The sequence below is a fragment of the Trachurus japonicus genome, chromosome 8, assembly GCF_045865225.1.
Source record: "Trachurus japonicus isolate A0001 chromosome 8, Traja_1.0".
Classification (NCBI taxonomy): Eukaryota; Metazoa; Chordata; class Actinopteri; order Carangiformes; family Carangidae; genus Trachurus; species Trachurus japonicus.
This window is the reverse complement of record NC_140914.1, coordinates 25,765,062-25,784,810: the sequence shown is the minus strand read 5'-3', so window position 1 is coordinate 25,784,810 and position 19,749 is coordinate 25,765,062. Positions and strand designations below refer to the sequence as shown.

Here is a 19,749-nt window from a genome sequence, read left to right as displayed (position 1 = left end):
CCTTGGTTAGAAAGCAGCCTCGGTTCAGCTTCAGTCAAGTTTCATCATAACTAACTGCAAAGTGTTATTCAAGCTCTGCAGATTTCCTGTTCCCCTTCTTAAAGCCGTCCTCAATGCAATCAGACCCACACAGCATAGAACACGTTTAATATCTGACATGTTACTGAGATGCTGAAAAGAGTCCTGTTGCAATTTTTTTGCTTAATTCAAAGTAAAATTAATGAATGTGACCAAGGTGTCTAGATTGTCTAGTGGGCAGCTGCACATGATGAGCACTTTAATTGACATTTTCAACAACATCTGTTTAATTTAGATTATCTGGATGTTTGATGGCGCCCTGACGGAGATCAGTATTTTTGTGCCGTGGCAGCAACAGTCAAGCTTGCATGGCAGAGCTGGACAATATAGCCTGTCAGCATACAATGGAAAAACACCTGCTTCCTCAGTAGACAATTGATGGGCTTGCTGGCTGAGGATATGCCAGGTACTGCCAAGAACAGAGCTGCTGCAAATATAATACATATCCTACATATCCCTGTCTTATAGAACTTGTGTTCAGTAGTTAATTAGTTTATGTTATTTTAGCCCAGCCTTATTCAGTAGTTTATCAAGTTTTTTAATCTATTCAGCTTGGCCAGTTACATACATATCAGATTTTTGAAAACATAAATAGCTAACAATTAGGGCTTAAGGGTTTCAATAAAAAGCTAACAGTTTGAAAGAGTTAGCTTAAAAGACTGGAGCATTTTGAAAAGGCTAGGCGGTGCTGATGAAGGTTACTTGAGTTCATCTGATATGGCCGTGGTGGTTCATTGGCTCTGTTACACATGCTCTTCATTGATGAGATGTAGTGTCTCAGCAGGTCTCGTCTGAAGAAATCAGGTAAAGCACTTTAAAGAGTTTTGAATGACATCATGTTTCCCGGAAGACCTTTTCCTGTTTTGATGGGCACAGGTGACCACGGCTTTCCATTATTCACACTGATCACAATGATATGTAACATCTGGGCACAATTACAGCCTCTGTATATACACACATCCACATCCTGGAGACCGAGCTTACTGACGGCTCATAGCAGAAGGAAGGACATCTCATGACGGTCTAATTCAATCTCTATTTTATTTCATGAATCACAGTAAATGAGAAGGAAGGAGGCCCTGTCACTCAAAATCTGCTTAGATCTGAAATCTTTAATCACCCCAATGAAATATTATTGTTTCTCAAACTGTCTATTTGTTTGTGTGGTCACTGTGGTTTTAGACATTTGTCAGCATTACAGCTCACAAACCGGCCACAGGTGTCATGTGACCTGCGGTGTGCAAATTCCAGAGTCTGTGTTTTCTCCTCCATGTTGTTCTTCCCTGCTGCCTTAGCACGGTTGACTGATTCTCCTCCTTTGAAATCTAAAGTTATAAGGAAGGACTTGTCTTGTAACTAAGTAAAAATGACAACAGAAGACCAAATAGGATGTTGTTTTTATTTCTCTGTAAGACTAATTTCCACCACAGATGTGACTCATGCAAAATCAAGTGTCAGCAGAGGATTTTAAGAATGAAAAAGTAGAAGTTGCGGTGACCAGCTCACCTCCGGACCAGTCACACAGTCCGTGACTCACTGGTTCTGGTAGGAAGTGGCAGGCAGTGCTCTCTGCCCTGACGTGTCTACTGTGGACATTTGTATTTCCATCTCTGTTTACGCCACGACAGAGCTTTTTACTCTGAACTGTGTTTGATTGTTTCTGCTCAGGAATAACAATGCTCATGATCTGCTGGCTGCAGCAGTAACAGGAAGTTTGGACAACTGACGAGACATAATGTATTGGTTCCCCGGAGCACAATAACGGAGTGTAATTCTTGTTTTTATTTTGAGACTTCCTGTTGGTTTATCTTCTGTATTTGTCTCTGCAGAAGATGGAGCACAGCTCATGCACCGAGGATCGTATCCAGCATGTCCTCGAGCGTTGTCTCTGTGACCTGGGGCTCAACACACCTGGCAAGCAACTTTGGAACGGTAGGACCCGATCTACACCTGCTTTTTAAGTCACATAATGTCCTGAAACTGTGCTGAAAATATGACAAAAACTACTACTACTACTACTACTACTGCTGCTACTGTAACAAACAAACAAAACACAGACTTTCAGATACATGCAGTACATAAAGAGTAGATGTGTGTTAAAACCAGCATTTAATAAATTGTTGTTAGATTGTGAGAGCAAACGAATGAATGAATGAATGAATGAATGAATGAATGAATGAATGAATGTTTATTTCGATCACAGCATCAAAATTTCTACAAAACAAACAAAAAAACAAATTCAAGGTAGTAACAAGTACTATATAGCTGGTCAAAAAGGGTGCCGCACAAACAGTTTGTAGATGTTCTATTGAGCATCAGTGAAACGATATCCATCTTATATATTCAATCTTATTCATCGTGATTAAATCAGTAATTACATTTGAGACCAGATTTAAACTCACAATGCACCCATCAGATAATCAAAGAGGAACATATTGTCCATCCAATAGAGTCTAATGGGAAGTGAAAGTGTTGACACTCTCGGACTGAGGAATGACAGAGTTGACAGGAGTGGGCGAGTATCATGATGTCGGTTTATGCAAGTTAACTCTTGAAACACTTACTCAACATCACCTTCATTCAGAGCTTCTGTGTCATGGAAGAGTTGTGTAACCATTTAGCTGTCATTCAGCACGGTCCGTATTACTATAACACAGTTGTGTATGTTTGTAGTTTTGTTTTTTTCTGTCGGTCGTCAGAATGAAACCTAAAAGGAGAAATAAGCCCTGGTTCACCTTGTGTGCATCTCTGTGTCTGACTAGCTGGACTCTGCATTAACCGATGGTGTTTGGAGGAACTTGTGAAGAGAGATCCCCACAACTTCCTCATCCTTCTACAGAAAATACTGAGGAAAACAAAAGAGGTTAAGAAGTGCAACCAATGTTGATTTCTGTACTGTTTGGTGTGACGTGATGAATAACAGTGTGTTTCAGTTCAGGATTTTTCTTTCATTCACAGGTGCTAGAACAGTGTCGGTATGAAATGGTGGTGCCCCTCTCGCTCCTGTTCTCCTCAACCCTCCTGAAAGTGAGTGGCTGTAATTTATGATCAGCAGTTGTAGGTTTTGAGGTATTTATTGCACAATAAAATCTATTAAATATGTATTTTGTTTCCTCTCTGCCTCTTTCAGACTCCACATGTAGCTCCAGACTGTGGCGTGCTGCAGGAGGCTTACCTGTTGTTCCACAGGTTCCTGTCCTGGCCTGAGCCGTGCTGCTCGGCCAGTAAACACCTGCTACACATCATCCAGCAGGAGCTCAGAGCGCCAGGTAGCTGGAGAGAAAGAGACCAAATGGTTTTGTTCAAGTGTAGAAAGTGAGGAGTCAAATTGCAGCTTTACACTGCGTTTCCTCCTACTCAGGGGTTCCAGGACCCCACGGGGTACTTCTGCAGATGGCAGATGAAAAGATTATAAAATGTTAATTAGAAAAAGATGATGATGATGATGATGTTGATTGATAACGAGGTGGTGAAAGGGGGAACATGACTTAGCAAGCTAGCAGTGAAGTCTTGACACAGTAACAAACAATTGGTTAAAAAATATGACTAAAAATAAAGTGAAGTTGATTTTATTTAAATAATAGAATATTTACAATAGTATTTACCAAACATCCCCCCATTGTCATGAACCAATGAAGCGAGGAACAGTTAAAGCCTACTGAAAAAAGTGGCTGAGCTAAAATGCTAAGATGAATGGTAGGTATAGCATAAACTGAATTGTTAAAATAAATACATTTGAAAAAGAAAAACAGCAGCAATGTATTGAAAGATAAACATTTGAAACAGTTAGCTCAAAGATATATAAATATATTGCATAACAACAATCCATAACAGGGGATAAATGTTATAGTAGTTGATTGAGCTATAGGCCAACACTGTATTCACCTATACTTATAGTCAAAGTAGCCTAATAAATAAATGGTGGATCGACTACTTTGTTGTTGCATAATGGATAAATAGTTACACTGGTTAGCCTAAACAGGCTAACTAGTGCAACAGGTACAACAACAGACCAACAGGTAAGCTTCCTGCTTCCTGTAAAGGTCTGTGAAATTGTGGTTAGCTAGTAATTATCAGATGTGAGTAAGTAACTAACAGGTAAACAGTTGAAATGGCTCACAAGTCCAAATCTGCCAAACCAACCATAACAGATGAATTGTGTGAAAAATATAAATGTATTCGTCTCTGCTTCCGTTTAGATAATTTAAATACTGCACAGTTTAAAATCTGCTGAAATGAACACATGATGAGAGTTATTGATGCTGAGGTCATGAGGCTGTTGAGGGGCTGGTAGCTGTTGATTTTGGCGTCTTCATGTATTTCTGTGGCTATTTGGGGCGGTGTGTGTCTGCTAAATGTGAACTAAACAGTGTCTATTTTTGTCACAGGTATTTCATTTCAGAGACTAGTGAGAGCAGAGCAGGGTCTTTCCCCTGATGTTCACAGCTCTAAGACCATGTAAGTTATGTCAGACTTTATAGACATTGTCATATGTCGTATAGTCACTGTGAATGCCATTAAGGCAACTTAATCATTGCTTTTATTTCTGTTCCTCATTAACTTAATTATAGCACTTCACAAAGACAGCTCCATCCTTATGAAATATTAATTTGAGATATGTCTCTTGGTATTATCCCACCATGTGGGTGTCTGTGTGTGTCTTTATTAGGACGGTACTGTTAGTGAGCCCAGATGAAGAGGCTCCTCCAGAGGTCCAGTCTGTCTCTAAGCAGCTGAGTAGCACTCATCCCTGTAACAGAGACGTCACTCTCACCCTCATCCAGCACAGCTTCCAGGCTGCTTTGGGCCCTGAACACAACCTGCAGGCACTAAACACCACCCTGCAGGTGATCCACCGTCGCTGCTGATCATTTTGTCTGTTCTTTTGGGGTTGTTGTTGTTTTTTTTGATTGATTGGCCCTAATAGAAGCTTCTTGTTGCTCCAGACGAAGCAGCCTGAGGAGTTGCAGCGGCTCCTGGAGGAAGTGACTGAGAGCATGGAGATTGCATCCTCAAAAGCTGATCTCAAATCAGCCAGACAGGGTCTGACAAACAGCATGGAGAGGATAATAGAGCGTTTTGGTGTTTCAGGTCCTCCTGATGGCTGCCCACACTCTGGTAAGACAGGAAGTAGAAAGATACAACATCATGGACAAAATGGAAGTAAAAAAAAATACCACATCCAGACTGAGAATGAATGAAATGTATTGGGATCATGTTGCTAAACCTGCTTTCCGACTTTGGCCTTAAACTTTAAGCTTCTTTATTCTAACAGTCATGTGTTGTCCCTAGGGACTGTTGAGACTTTCATGCTGCCTGCCCCCAAATGTCACACATTTTCATGGGAGAATGACAACTTTGGTAATTAGCTCAATTTGAACTCTCCATACCTACATCATTTCTTAGAGCTCTTTCTTTAATTTCATTAACATTTGTCTCTTTACACTTGTCTAGATATTCTGAATGACATCCTCACGAGTGAGTCAGACCTGGATCCGACTGAGGACTGTTTCCTGAAATCAGAAATAGAAGAGGACGAAATTAATGACACCAGTGTGGACGAGGAAGACGAGCTGGAGGGAAACAGAATGGAGCAGTTTCAAAACCACCGAATCTCCTCTACGTCTTCCTCCTCCAGGGACTCCGGCTACTCTCTCTCGTCCAGCTGGTCTGTGCCGTCCGCCTCATCAGGTGTGGAAAGTGACTTTAGTGGACTTGAGGACACGGTGCATGAGGACGCAGAGAAGGGACAGGAAAACCAACCAAAACTTAGAAAGAAACCTAAAAAGAAGTCCAGATCCCTGTTAGGTGTGGAGCGCATCTCAATGCTTTTCAAGAATCCCCGCCGCGTGCAGAGCATGGGCTTTCATAGTGACTACACCAAAGACTTTCACAGAGCGGGGTCACTGCTCAAACACGCCAAGTCCAGACAGGTCCGCCCTCTACAGCCATCTAATGCTGCCTTGGATCCGTTTTCCCCCCAGAAGCACGTGTGTGTCCGCAGGAGGCCGATCCTGAGCTGCAGTGATGGCGATGTGGCGGAGGCGCTTACCCTGCTCAAAGTGGTGGTGTTTGGAGGCGACAAAGAGGCCGGCAGGTTGGCCAGGGCGTACAGCGACCTGCAGCAGAAGGAGAGGAAATGCCCCCGACTCACCAAGATGTGCAAACTGCGGTTTTACTTCGTACCCACCAAAAGAAGACCGCCAGGAAGCCCAGGTCACACACCAACTGAAGGGCTGACAGCAGGTTCAACCAAGACAGCTGCTTCAGCGGTGAGAACATGTGTTTAAGTCTATATGTGAATATCTACATATCCAAGCTGGGTTAGTGGCATGAAGCCTACAGATACAAATGTTGTTAAGTTATAATGGTTTACTAAAGGTTTATTACAGCAATTTTTTAATATGTTGGTAGTAAATGGATTTTGGTCCAAATTTCCTGTATCACTCCCATAGAAAGTCAGAGGTCAAATGGTCCACAAAAGAGAAATGCATCCTTAACAACTAATTAATAAATAATTTCTGTTGATTCTGTTGAAAATGATAAGAATTCTCAATCTGGTAACCTCATTGCTTTTATTGATTGCTCACTGTGGATCTATAAGTCATTACAAATTATTGGTAAAGCTGTTGGTCTCAGACAGTTGACAGTAGGGACACTTAATAAAGCTGTTAATAATAATCTATAGAATTTACAGTACGGATTCTCTAATGACATCAAAAATGTAATCCGTATGTTCTTGTTCCTCCACTCTGACAGGAGTCCAATGAGCTTGAGGACAGTACTACACATATAGGCCAGATGTTGGGCATGATGGATCCCTGGTACGAGCGAAACGTCCTCAGTCTGCTCAGTTTGTCCTCTGACGTCCTCTGTCAGGTTCGTCCCCTCACTGGCTTCGTCTCCTCTCTCAGCTTCGGACACTGCGCTAAATAAGTGAATAAACATGATGATCTCACAGAGGCTGTCGAGGTTTAGTGGTTGGTTAGAAATAGACCACCGCTTGCATTGTGGGAAATTAAGTATCTAGTGTATTTGCAGCTCGATCCAGTGCGCCGGCCTCTGCTACTTCTGATTTGACTGTTCTGTATTTTCTGTATGTGCCCCTCATATGTCAACCGACTTTATGGAAAGGTAATACTGAATGGTTATTATAATGAGTGATCGTAGTCTACATTTTTCTGAATGAAATGTATGATTATTGTAACTCTATCTGTGACTTTCTGTATGTGGTAACACTTATTTTGCCACTCTCAATGTGCTAAGTTTGTGATGACACTGTTTTCATTCATAGTAATGTGTAATTTCCTGTGTGTGTTCTCCATGATGCAGACTACATGTAAGGAAGGTGGCGTCTCAGAGGGAAACGGCAACGTGGAGCATCTCCCCCTGCTGGCCGACCTGGTGCTTTATTACTGCAGGAACGCAGACCAGCCCGTTCTGGTGCAGCTGTACCAGGCTGAGGTCAGAGGAGGATAACACACACACACACAAACACACATACTGTATAAAAGCACACAATGAAAGGACACAATGCTCACATAGTGTTTTGCTGCTCCTCTGCTCAGCTGACCCTGGCAGGAGGGGAAAAGAGAAGTGAAGTGTTCATAAACTCTCTGGAGCTGGGGCACTCCGCTGGAACCAGAGCCGTTAAAGCCATGGGTGAGTCACACTCGGACAGACACACCCAGACAGCCACAACACCACACACACACACACACACACACACAGACATAATCTAAAGTGCACTGTATCCTGTTTGTAGGTGCAGCCAGCAAAAGGTTTGGAATAGATGAGGAGCGAGAGGCTGTCCCTGTAACACTAAGTGTTGGCTACAACAAGGTATTGTTCCCACTCACAGATTTGCTAAAGCTCAAACATTAAGACGTTCATTTAAGCTTTTTTCTAATCTGGACTTCAAATCTTCATGCAACTGCAGGTGGCTGTCAGTGGGAGGAGACAGTGGACCCAGGTGGAGATCGACTGCACATCAGTCAATCTTTACAAAGCCTGCAGGAAGCCGGAGCATCTGTGTGACGGTGAGTGCCACAGTCCCATTCTGTCTTTTTTGTTTTGTTTTGCTTGCAATGTGGTTTCTGAACAAATCAAACCCCGCCTGTCCAGATTCAAGAGTAGAGAATCTGCAGCTGACAATGACAGAAGTCCTGAAGAAGCAGTGCTCCAAGTCCAAAAAGGGCCACAACCAGGTGAATGATGGTTTTACACCACTTACAGAAATGCCTATATCTCATGCACACCCTTCTTCTCCTTAAACCTCTCCTCCCTTCACATTCCCTCTCTCAGCACATCTCGGTATCACAAGCAAAGGTGGACAAGGTCCAGGTGAACAGCAGAGGTGATGGGACGACTTTTGCCGTCTGTCTCGATCAGGATGAGAAGAAGTTCATCCAGAGGGTGGTCAGGTACAGTACAGAATCACCACCGACACTCATATCATTAGAGGATCATATATAAACACTAGAACAGATATTAGTCATTTGGGTAAATGTGCTAATTTGTTACCTAGATGAGAAGATTGATGCCACTTGTACATCTGTCAAATAAAGCTACAACCTGCAGCCCAGTAGCTTAGCTTAGCAAAAACGCTGTGAGGTGTCTCTGATAGACGGATAAAAAAACATTAAAAAAAATTAAACTATTTAATAATATAATAATATTATTATATATATTATATTAAATCTTTTTTTTACTGGGGGTGTAATGGTAATTACTCAGCTTTAGAGGTGTTGCTTCATGTTGTGAAAAGTAATAAGCAGTAACCCTTTAAAAGTACAAAATATCACAATTTACATAAGACCAGCTGCAGTGCAGTGTAATGGAAATCTTCAAGTACCTCATATCTTTGGTAAAATACTTCATACTTTTATTTCCTAACACATTCATGCATTCATCAACACAGTGCAGTGAAGCTGTATCCGTTGTATCTGCAGGTGTGAGGTGTTTCTGTGCTACAAACCAGGGAGCAGTTCAGACTGGAGGTCCTACAAGCCGTTACCAGGCCAAGTTCGGCCTCTCCACCCGTCCTACTGCTCTCTGCTCTGCCTTCCCATCACATCCTTCTCCGCCTCGTATTCATGACACACTTCATACTGCACTGAACTGAACCAGGGAAATGAAATATGACTCACACAGGCAGCAGCACGGGACGTGGAACATAGCTACTGAATGACATCTGAAGTCTAAAGCTCAGAGCCCATGAGGGTTGTCACACTGTTATTAGAGGGAGGAGGTTTTTTTTCCAGCTTTCTACTGCCTGTCTTACCGTGTATAAACTGATGATGGTGTTGTTGTATGGGTTTCACTGGGTGACAGCAGGGTGCGGAGAGACTTCACTTCAGCAACATAAAACTGATTACTTGATTACTATTGTGTACGTTCCATAGATCCATGACAGAGGAAATGTTTTTGTTAAGTAAAATAAGCTATTTATTCTAAAGTGATAGCGATGAAATTACGTGTTTTATGTTTTTTCAAATAAAACCATTGTGTGTGTTTTTTATGTCGCAAAGTAATCATTTTCCATCCAGCTCTGTTTATTAGCCCTGACCTTCCTCTTCAAAGTAATTTACAACCTGTTTCACTCCAGCAATAAACACTACCTGCTGTCCTTATTATTATTATTATTATTATTATTATGAGTAGTAGTAGTAGTAGTAGTAGTAGTCAGTGGAGTAGAAAATCTCCAAAATCTGACTACATTGGTAAGTTGAGTTACTGCAGACTGTCTAACTAAGGTTATTTACACAGAACGTGTGTGTTAGATTGATAAATCCGGCGGCTGAAAACGAGCGTAATTTAAATGTCACGCCCCGATATATTCCTGCTTTAGAGGCGTCGCCCTGCCCCTTTTACGACATGGAGACACGGAAGACGGCCAAGAAGAGGGACTTTACTGGCGTTACCGCGTTGAACAGGGAGAGGGCGGCAACATTAAATATCTGGACATTGATAGATTGATAGATTTTGTGATTGATAAGCGTCATCCCGGTGGATGGAGGCTGCAGACGCATGTGTCACCGACCACGTCAGGAAACCCAGCGACCTCATGAAATGCTCCTGCAATTTACTAAACACAAGTGACTGAGGAGAAATCATATAGTCATATTACTGCTGCGAACGCGACTTTATGACCATCAGCACCGCTGGCATGGTTCGGCTGATGGAGGGATGTGAAACACCGGCCCGATGTCCCGCTGACAGGTCCCGGTGGTGGGGAAGAAAAAAAAAAACACTCCGCCGCGGAGATGAGCTGTATCTGGACAGGTAGCGGAGCCTCCTCCCCCCCCCCCTCCCCCGCCGGCTCCGGTGTCCGGCAGAGAGAGAGACTGAGGAGCCGTCCGGTCATGCTCTGGTGCAGGAGATGTTGGACGTTTGTGTGTGTGATCTAACAATAACAGGTCTGTCTGTCATTGACTGTTTCTGTTTACACAGCTGATTAACGAGCATCTGTCACATCGTGGTTTTTAATTCATCTCAGTTGCTCAAAATAAAAGTCGAGTTAAATTTTCAACACGGACTTAGTTGTAGCGTTTCTCTTTTTTTTGGCTACTTTTTATCTTTTTATCAATATAAACAACAACAACATGTGATCCACATCGCTGCGTTATTAGACTATGGTTTAATAATCGTTCTGACACAGCAGCACTCCTTCCTGCATGCTTTACGCTGGTTCCAAATGTGCGTACACCTGGTCAGAGCTGGCGTGAGATTTGTGCGTACCGTACGCTCACGCTCAGATTAATAAATGCCGATCCTTGCGGTGAATTTGGTGTACACCCATTTTTTTGGTGTACGCAAGTTTCATAAATGAGGGCCAATGTGTGTGTTGGATTGATAAAACATCTTCTATAAACTGAACAGCTTCAGATATCAGCATAAATACATTACTCTTTAATATCAGAAAGAAGATGGTTGATCTCACAGGTCGCTGTTTTTATTTCCTCTTCAGCTGCTGGGTATAACTGGAATGCACAAACTTGTTCAACTAGTTAAACCTTGAACTAGAAGAATGTAAACCCGTGACAGGAACACTTACAATCTTCACTGACATCTGTTGTGCTCTCTGCTGTGGAGGCTCTTCTCAAAGGGATGAACAGAAAGGTTGCTCCACCTGAGAGGTTGCTCCACCTGAGGGGATATAAGGCATAAATAAGTCTAAATATAACCAATTAATTAAAAAATGTAAATTAGGAGGAAAAAAACAACCTGTCATGTCTTTAAAGTATGTAAGGGTAGTCAGTAAGCTTAACTCATCACAAGCTGGAAACAGCTAAGCATAGTCTGAAGGTAAGGAGATCTTAGTCAGGCTGCCAGTGTGAGTCTTTAGCTAAATTAACTGAGAGTATCAATTGTCTCATGTAACACTTGACAAGCAAGTGACAAATGATGTTGAATTATTTACAATATAAATAAATATATCCAAATGTATTATTTTAGATATACCCTTGGTTCTGTTGTTTCATTACCTGTTTGAGAATAATTTAGTGAGGCTGTTTATATCGGAGGAGAGTCACAGCGGAGCAGAACTTAATAAGTATTTCACCTTGCAGCTTGCAGGAGAGGTGAGTAATGACTTTCAGCTTGCATTATGTAGATGAGGCAGAGTCTAACACTAAATAAGCTACTTCATTAACTATATTGTCTTCTGCTTCTGTGGTCTCCTGCAGGGTGTTTGTGCTTGCACACACAGCTGTGTTTTCTGCTCCAGTGAGAGCACACTTGGAGGTCTGCAGCTTGTTCAGGGATGCACCAACCATGGAGAAACATCTGATGATACATGTGCTGCAGGCAGGGCTGGGAACCACAAGCCAACGCTCCTGACTGGCTCAGGCTCTAGAGGTAAGTATGTTTATGAAAACACTTGACTAATGTGAACGCTAACAACATTTTTAGTCATGCTAATGGTCTGTCCACCACTTTGACTCAAAAATGATTATACATGTGTATCATGGTCAGGGCCATTGTATAGGGGAGAAAGGTGATGATAATTCTAGGGGCCCAGCGCCCAGTAGGGCCCACAAAAAACCCCAGTAGTCTAATCTTTGTATGACTGAATTATTCTGCATAAGACCCTGACTAATACTCATAATAATGCTGCATTAGCATCAAAACAAAGTAGGCTAAATAAAAAATGATAATACATTCCTAGTCTAACGAAAAGTCAGGGGTCCACTTTAGTATTCTTTCAGGGGGCCCAGAATTCCTAGCAACGGCCCTGATCATGGTTGTGGTGAATCTGGTAATCATTTTAAATACTCCAATACAATCCCCAGATTTTTAATTCGCTAAAAAATTAAAGTTATCACATCAACATTACTAGACAAATTTACTCAAGATTGGAGTTTCATAGTCTCCAGAGGATGACTCACCTCACCGTTTGATTCTTCCAGCCCGTGAGTTACAGAAATTGAACTTAACATTTAAAATTTAGATTGCACACTGTAATAATCAGCACACTGCTGGTGAAGCTTATAATGAGCAGAGATGTAGCCATTTTGACAAGACTGTTGTCTCGTATGTTACGTCTGATTTCTCAGAAATAACTGGTAATGAGAGGGGCTCTGTGAGCAGCCCTGTGACGTCTCTTCCAGAGATCAATTTCTCATATGAAAACATGGAGAATCTATGTAAGTAAAACAGACAAACCAAAGCTGCCACTACCCTGTGTTCCTGTTACATAAATCACAGTCAGTGCTGCTGCAGAAATGTACATTAAAATAATATCCTGCTCCTACTGTAGTGTTGATGAGGAAGAGGCCATGTGACACTCGCGAGCCTCTAGTCAGAAATCTTGATCCAGCATTCATGCAGAGAAATGCCTTTAAGAATGCAAAGGCAGACAGACTGAGGCTAATGAGGGAGAAGATCGAAGCGTTTCCTGGGTGCTCTTGTTTCCTTCAGGAAGACCGGAGGTGTCACACAGCATGGGTGGTGGTAATGGGGAACGATTGTGTGCTGGGCTTATTACTCTACTGGGTGAGCAGCTGGTTTTTCATGAGCACCAGCCTCCAAACAGAGCACTTTGTTCCTCATACATGTTTCTGTATTTCAGTTATGTGTGCACATGTGAATGAGAACAATCTACTTCCTAGTAATGCTTTTTGTATATTTCCCCCAAAAGATAGAGAGAGTGTCAAAATATCAAGAAACTGAACCTACAGTTGTATTTCATTCCAAGGGTGTGGGGGCCATCGCTCATGTCACCTGTGAGTTGCTCTCAGTTTCAAAGAATGACTGGTATGAATTTATGATAATAATCTGTTTTGTATTATTCCTTCAGCTCATGTCAAGATGAGGGAAGTTTATCACTTGCCTTCTTATCGGGAAGAGTTAACCCGTGGTACAACAACAACATCAACAGTCTAAGAGCTACAACCTCCATAATGGCTGGAAAAGTGAACATAGTAACAGCCATAGTATCAGCCAGTACCAGTCATAGTACCATGAAGTACAGCTGACAGATAATAATAATTTATTTTATAGCTATAATTTATTAGATAGCTAGCATGGCTACAAACACGTGTGCATCTGACATGTGTTCCCTCTGAGATGTTTATCTCCAGCAGCACATTAATCACAGGCAGCCTTCAGAGAAAAACCTCTTTTTCCTTAAACCTGCCACTCTATTCTAATAAGGTGGCTACTATATAGCTATACGTTATTAAAATTCCCACACATGCAAATGTCAAAGAGCAAGGTTTGATTTTCATATGTCAACAGAATCAACCAAAGTATGAGTAATAGGTAGGCTAATGTATGTTTTAAAGAATTTAAAAAGCTGCTCTGTTCAATTATGCCTCATATTAACAACACACAATAACGTTGTATGGCGTGATACGTCTTCCTCATACTGAGGAACGCAGAGTAAAGTGTCAAACTCTCAGGTCTCTATCAGCTCTATTGAGTTATATTTACGCTCTTGAGGCTCATTGGTGTGGTTTTCTACAAACTCTGTTTACACCATCCTTCAGTCTACAGCTGCATGAGGCCATAATGACAAAAAAAGAAAGATAAATTTACTACCTGGTGACCATTAAAACTATGTAGGCCTACAGAAAGCATTAGCAGCTTAGCTGGAAAATACAAATACTGAGCAGGTAAATAGCCACCTTACTTTAAATTTAAAATTGTGGCAATAAACTAAAACTACTGTAAACTTATTTAAATAAACTCCCACTGTGTGAGAGTCATGCTCCTCTGCACCTCTGCCTGGAGCATCCACACCGCTGGGGGGCGCTGTAGTCATGGTAACCGGGCCAGGTGTGAACTGTTCCGACAGGAGCAGTTGAAGCAACTTCCAGACTGAAGCAGGTGTCCTCCGCTTCACACCGAGCCGTGGATGTACCGCTGACCTGACCGCAGGGATGGAAAAGTGAAGCTTAATACCGTTTAATGAAGAGTGCGCCTGTGTTTGTGTCGACAGAAGTTTGAAGGTGAGTGTTTAAACTTTTAATTTTTATCCTAACAAAGTTGTGACGTGGACTAACAGTGCTCCACATCTAGATAACCTGCTGAGGACAGGTGCGTCCAGTCCAACAGGTGTTATTAATGAGCGAAACAACGTCTGGATCTATTCCGCCTCCCCCCCCCCCTTTTTTTTTTTTTTTTTTTTTTTAAATTGCTAGCCTAAATAAACACAGAAAACTACACTGTAGCCTAATAAAAGCAGTTGTCACCCTACACCCTCATTTAATTTCCGTGTTGGTTCCACGTGCCTCTGCGCCAGGATATTAATCTAATCTGTTGTGATAAATCAGATGGTTTATCTCTGTCACAGTAAAAGACACAGGAGAAGAGTTCAGCTGTAAACAGGATGCAGTGCGAGTCAAACAGAAAACACTGACCTGGATCCACTGAGACCACAACGCCTCCGTTTATTCCATTTAGTTGAATGTTACCCTATTTAACCAGCTGTGTTCTATATTTACCAATGAATTCAATTAAAAAAGTAATTTAAAGATTCATTTATCTTTATAACATGATTATAATTTCATTATGCAAGTCATAATATGATAATATAATATACACAGAGCAACTGCCATGTGCTGTTTGGTCTGTTCATTGATACTTTTCAAACAAGAAAAACAGGTCTCAGTGAGATCAATTTAAAAAAAAAAAAAGAAAGAAAGATTTTTAACCTACTGCCTTTATTTGTCATATTATTTTATCTTTATTTATTTTTAAAGCAAGACATTATAGAGCAGTTGTTCCCAACCTTTTTTCCTTGAAGCCCCCTGCTTTTGTCGAAGACAAGCCAGCCCCCCACCATCCACAACCCCAAAAGAATAATGTGATACAAACTTTTATTTACAAAAATAAACAGTTGATAAAAGGTGGAGCCCTGCCATGGGTATGTTATTACAATGAGGAGCCCCATAAACATTTTGAATCCATTCTGAATTATTAATCTGATTTTATTTTTATCCTATCTTTTCTGTTTTCTTATCACGTCCCTATAAGCAGGTAGGTCGTAGGTTTTTGTTCCTATTGTCTTTGTTTATACATGATTTTGATTATCCAATTGGGTGTAGTATTGGGAGTTTAACATTTCGATTTGCACAAATATAATTTTGATAACCTCACAACCTCAGAACAGACAAAGCTCTGTGGACCCCCTGAAATCCCCACTAATGGGGGCCCGGACCCCAGGTTGGGAACCAATGATATAGAGTCACTTTAGACAGAAAAACAAATGATAAGTTAATTAATAATGGCAATAACGATAGCCTCAGTAATACCTTTACTGATACAGAATGAGCGGCACAGAAAGAATCAGCAGTGATTATTCTTATTTGTTAAATATTTCACATTCCCTCTGTTTGTCTCTCAGCTTGCTGCTCCATGTGAAAGCTCTCGCCGAAGGCAACCATGAAGACGAACAAGCAGATCGACATCAGCCGCGCCCTCGCGCTCTCCTCCACCTTCAACTTCCTGTACTGCTGCACCAGAGCCTGCCTGCTCCCCTTCCTCACCCTGTACCTCAGACAGCTGGGCCTGACTCCCGCCATGACGGGCGTCGTCATGGGAGCCAAGAGCCTGATCACCCTGGTGTGGAGCCCCGTGGCGAGCCTGCTCTCCAAGCGCTACAACAAGAGGCGAGTGGTGATAGTCAGCTCTGTCGTGTGTTCGGCGGCAGTCGCTCTGCTCGTGCTGCTCATCCCGCCGGCAGATGTGCACTCACAGAGCGGCAGCTGTGGCAGGACCAATCAGAGCAGCAGCCCAGTCCAGAGCCTTGGTGACGGCCCGCTCACGAGCAGCGTTCAACCTCCAGCTCTATCGACTGGAACTCGGCCAAAAGATCTCGTTTCTCCGCCCGGTGTCACTGTTGATGCAAACACACTCACTCATAACCAGTCTGCTCCTGTTACAACAAGTAACCAGTCGGTTCATCTGCATGATGATGGTAAATCCCCTCCTCAGCTGTCGCAGGAGAACTCCTCTGTTGTGGTTAACAACAGTCTTCAAGAGCCATCGATCAGCAGCCCAGATGTGGTTACTGCATCCAGCACATCTGCAGCTGTGGAGAGGAAGAAGAGGTCCGACGTCGTCAAGGAGAAAGGAGGGAAGACGACGGAGGAGGAGGAGGAGGAGGAGGAGCAGAGCAGCTTTCTGGGCAGCCTGAAGACCATGGACCCCCAGCACCAGCTCTTCTTCATGATCCTCATCATAGTGTCTGCGTGGGAGTTTGCGTCGGCCCCTCTGGAGTGGACGGCAGACGACGGCTTGTATGAGTATCTAGACTTTGCAGACGCGTCGGACCGTTACAGCAGCACGGGGGTGTGGGGATTAGTGGGAGCAGCGTGTGGCGTCGGCGGAGCGGGGCTGCTGGTCAGCCATCTGAACTGTCTGATACCCGGTCAGACCCCCAGGAGCGCCGTGCACTTCTACTGCTACGCCGGCCTGACGGCTCTGGTGCTGCCCGCAGCCAACGGCCTCCCGCTCTACCTCAACAGGAAGCGAGACCGGGCCAACGGGCTCCTGAAGGCCCTGCGGCTGGTGCGCGCCTCGCCCCGGGCCCTGCTCTGCGCCATCACCACCCTGCTGGTCGGGGTGGCCTGCTCGGCCGTGGATAACTTCCTCCTGTGGCAGATACAGGATCACGGCGGCGATGAGCTGCACATGGGGTTGAGCTTGGCCCTGGCTCTGCTCTCTCAGGCGGCCTTCCCCCTGCTGGCCGGCCGCCTGTCCAAGCTCCTCGGTGCTGGAAAGCTCCTGGCCGTGGGGGCGGTGAGTCTGAGTCTGCAGTGCCTCTATTACTCCTTCCTCTGGGGACCGTGGGCCGCTCTGCTGGCTCAGACCTTCACTTGTTTCAGCAGCGGCGCCCTCTGGTGGGCCGTGAAGGTCCAGTGTGAGGACGTGGCCACGCACGAGGTGGAGAGGAGCGTGAAGAGGGTGTACACGGCGCTCTCTCTGCACCTGGGCAGCGGGCTGGGGAGCTTCGCCGGGGGGTTCGTGGCGCAGAGCTTCGGCCTGGCGTGGCTGTTCAGAGGAGTGGCGGTGGGTCTGATGGTGTGGTGTGTGTGTCTGCTGCTGCTCCAGTGGAAGGCCCCACAGCAGCGCAGGATCAACTACTCTCGCCTTCTGGCAGCCAATGCGAGCGAAGCCAGTGACTCCGAGTCAGAACAGGAGAGAGACTGGCTCGATAAAGCCATTGACGATGACAGAAGCAATAATAACTACGGAAGGACAAACCACTGAAGCCACAGAGATAACAAAACACAGAGTCATTTCCTGTGAATGGATCATCATCATCTCCCAGCAGATGTCGATCCTTTATAGACACATCAAGTGGCCTTAATTAAAATCTAAGTGCTGACTTATTAACTTACTCATTGCCACAACTTTTTTTCTGAAGAATTAGATTTTCATGGCATTGCCTCTCACCTTTAAAAAAAAAAAAATCTTTTATTTATCAAATGCAAGTCACAGGCATCTAGAGCATAATAAAATACAATTTCTTTTCTTTTCTTTTCTTTTATAACATTTTACAAACTTAAATGAAACCCCCCCTCCACAGACCCATTGTCCTCTTGTACGGTTAGAATGTTACATAAATGAGTAAAATAAAACAAATGTGAAATAATAATTAAAAAAAATAAAGAAATAAAAAATATGCACACACATATACATACATAGCCACACTTATATACACGTGTACTTACTCTCTGTCATCAGCCTGACAGTTGTCGGCTCTACTGAAGAACTTGTGGCCAGGACTCTGAGCCAAATCCCCATTTGCATAAACAGTCCGTGTGTTATAAAGCAAACAAGGTAGCAGGATTATGGGTGGGCAGAAGAAGGACTCAGCACCACCAGGCAAGTTTAACAGCTCAGGCATCATGACAGTAAAACACTGAAGGCTTTAACAAGGAGTGTAAACACAGGACATGTGCTCAAGGAGGCGTCACCACACCCAAACACTCTGCTGTTGATCTGCTGGAGAAGCCCTGATTGGCTGCTGTCACTCACTCTATTTGTGCCTGTTTTTTTTGTTGTTGTTGTTGGTGTTTTTTAAACTGATGATTATAAATAACTTTGTATTTAACTGCAGCACATTGAGGCTGAGCTGTGAGACTGTTGTATTATTCTGGGGTGTGTCAGGATGTCTGAAGATAATTGTTTTAAAGTGGACTCATGCTAAGTTTACCTCATGTCAGAGACTCCACTTTGATCTTTTGGGAACCTTTATGATTATTATTTAATTTTTTCATTTATTCTGTTTCCATATGACCACTGTCTGTATGTCTGTGTTGTATCGGCTGTAAAAGTCTTTAAAAGGATGATTTTGGATTATGTGACATGGAGGTTGTGTTAGATAGTCCTGCACAGTCAGTGTGTTACCTGCAGTAAATATGGATCTGCAGAGTGTGTTGCTATGCATGGGGACACTAGAAGTATTGTGTTTTAGACGCCCACTGAAACCTATATCCAATATCTGTCTGAATGCAGGCACTATTTTAAGACATTTATCTTCCTGTCAAAAGAAAGTGAAGTTCTTTTTGACCCCCAGCTGCTGTGTAATACACTGCACACTGCAGGTGTACTCCTTGTAGTTAAGTGGCTGAGAAAAATGTAATGCCAAAGCAAAGTGTCATTTTCAGGAAGATAAAAGTTGTTGGCATGAATTAAACATTTATTCAGATTTTGGATTTGTTTCTGTGGGTATTTTCAGAAGTGTCTAAATGATATATTTCTCTGTCTTTCCTGCTCTTCCAGTGCCTCATAACTGACAACGTGCTGATCCAAATATACTGCAGGTAACACAATAAATATGCATCATTACCTCACACAACCCCACATCACATTACACAAACTGTCCCTTCAAAATGTTTCTGACCAAAGAACTGTGAAGAATAAAGACAATCTACTTCCTTGATAGGGAATACATGAAATAGGCTATCATCGGAGCGCATTATTATTATTCTTCTGTTGTGTAATCTGGGTGACATGCTTGGCCGGTTGTACCTGTGGACACACACCTAAGGACGGAATGAATGAATAAACTTGATGCTTTGTTTTGCCGTCCACTCCCACGTGTGTGTGTAATATGTGACTGTGCAGGACAGATGCTCGCTGAGCTCCCCAAACATCTGGCCGCCGACCTCGTGGGCCCTTAGCCGCATGACATCAAGTCATCCCCGGTTTGTTGTC

General features: G+C 43.1%; 2 protein-coding genes across 3 annotated transcripts in view; both read left to right on the top strand.

Annotated features, from left to right (window-relative positions):
- The window catches only part of LOC146983425 (phosphoinositide 3-kinase regulatory subunit 5-like), a 65,906-nt gene extending 56,200 nt beyond the window's left edge, over positions 1-9,706 (top strand). For both annotated transcript variants that reach the window (XM_085785001.1, XM_085785000.1), the window contains 17 exons: positions 1,908-2,010; positions 2,841-2,941; positions 3,037-3,105; positions 3,209-3,347; positions 4,467-4,536; positions 4,748-4,925; positions 5,025-5,196; positions 5,371-5,439; positions 5,533-6,350; positions 6,838-6,957; positions 7,411-7,542; positions 7,647-7,740; positions 7,844-7,920; positions 8,018-8,117; positions 8,203-8,285; positions 8,383-8,501; positions 9,030-9,706. In XM_085785001.1, coding sequence (XP_085641127.1) covers positions 1,911-2,010; positions 2,841-2,941; positions 3,037-3,105; positions 3,209-3,347; positions 4,467-4,536; positions 4,748-4,925; positions 5,025-5,196; positions 5,371-5,439; positions 5,533-6,350; positions 6,838-6,957; positions 7,411-7,542; positions 7,647-7,740; positions 7,844-7,920; positions 8,018-8,117; positions 8,203-8,285; positions 8,383-8,501; positions 9,030-9,177 — 2,589 coding nt within the window. In that variant the 5' untranslated portion in view covers positions 1,908-1,910 and the 3' untranslated portion in view covers positions 9,178-9,706. The remainder of the gene's footprint in view (positions 1-1,907; positions 2,011-2,840; positions 2,942-3,036; positions 3,106-3,208; positions 3,348-4,466; positions 4,537-4,747; positions 4,926-5,024; positions 5,197-5,370; positions 5,440-5,532; positions 6,351-6,837; positions 6,958-7,410; positions 7,543-7,646; positions 7,741-7,843; positions 7,921-8,017; positions 8,118-8,202; positions 8,286-8,382; positions 8,502-9,029) is intronic.
- A 4,649-nt stretch (positions 9,707-14,355) lies between these two features.
- On the top strand, positions 14,356-18,121 carry mfsd6l (major facilitator superfamily domain containing 6-like). The gene is made up of 2 exons (XM_085784999.1): positions 14,356-14,531; positions 15,929-18,121. The coding sequence occupies exon 2, from the start codon at positions 15,967-15,969 to the stop codon at positions 17,794-17,796; it is 1,830 nt and encodes a 609-aa protein (XP_085641125.1). The 5' UTR covers positions 14,356-14,531; positions 15,929-15,966; the 3' UTR covers positions 17,797-18,121.
- The last annotated feature ends 1,628 nt before the right edge of the window (positions 18,122-19,749 follow it).

What these genes read in the sequence shown, in the direction of transcription:
- mfsd6l (XM_085784999.1), top strand. Translation starts at nt 15,967, where the DNA reads ATGAAGACGAACAAGCAGATCGACATCAGCCGCGCCCTCGCGCTCTCC.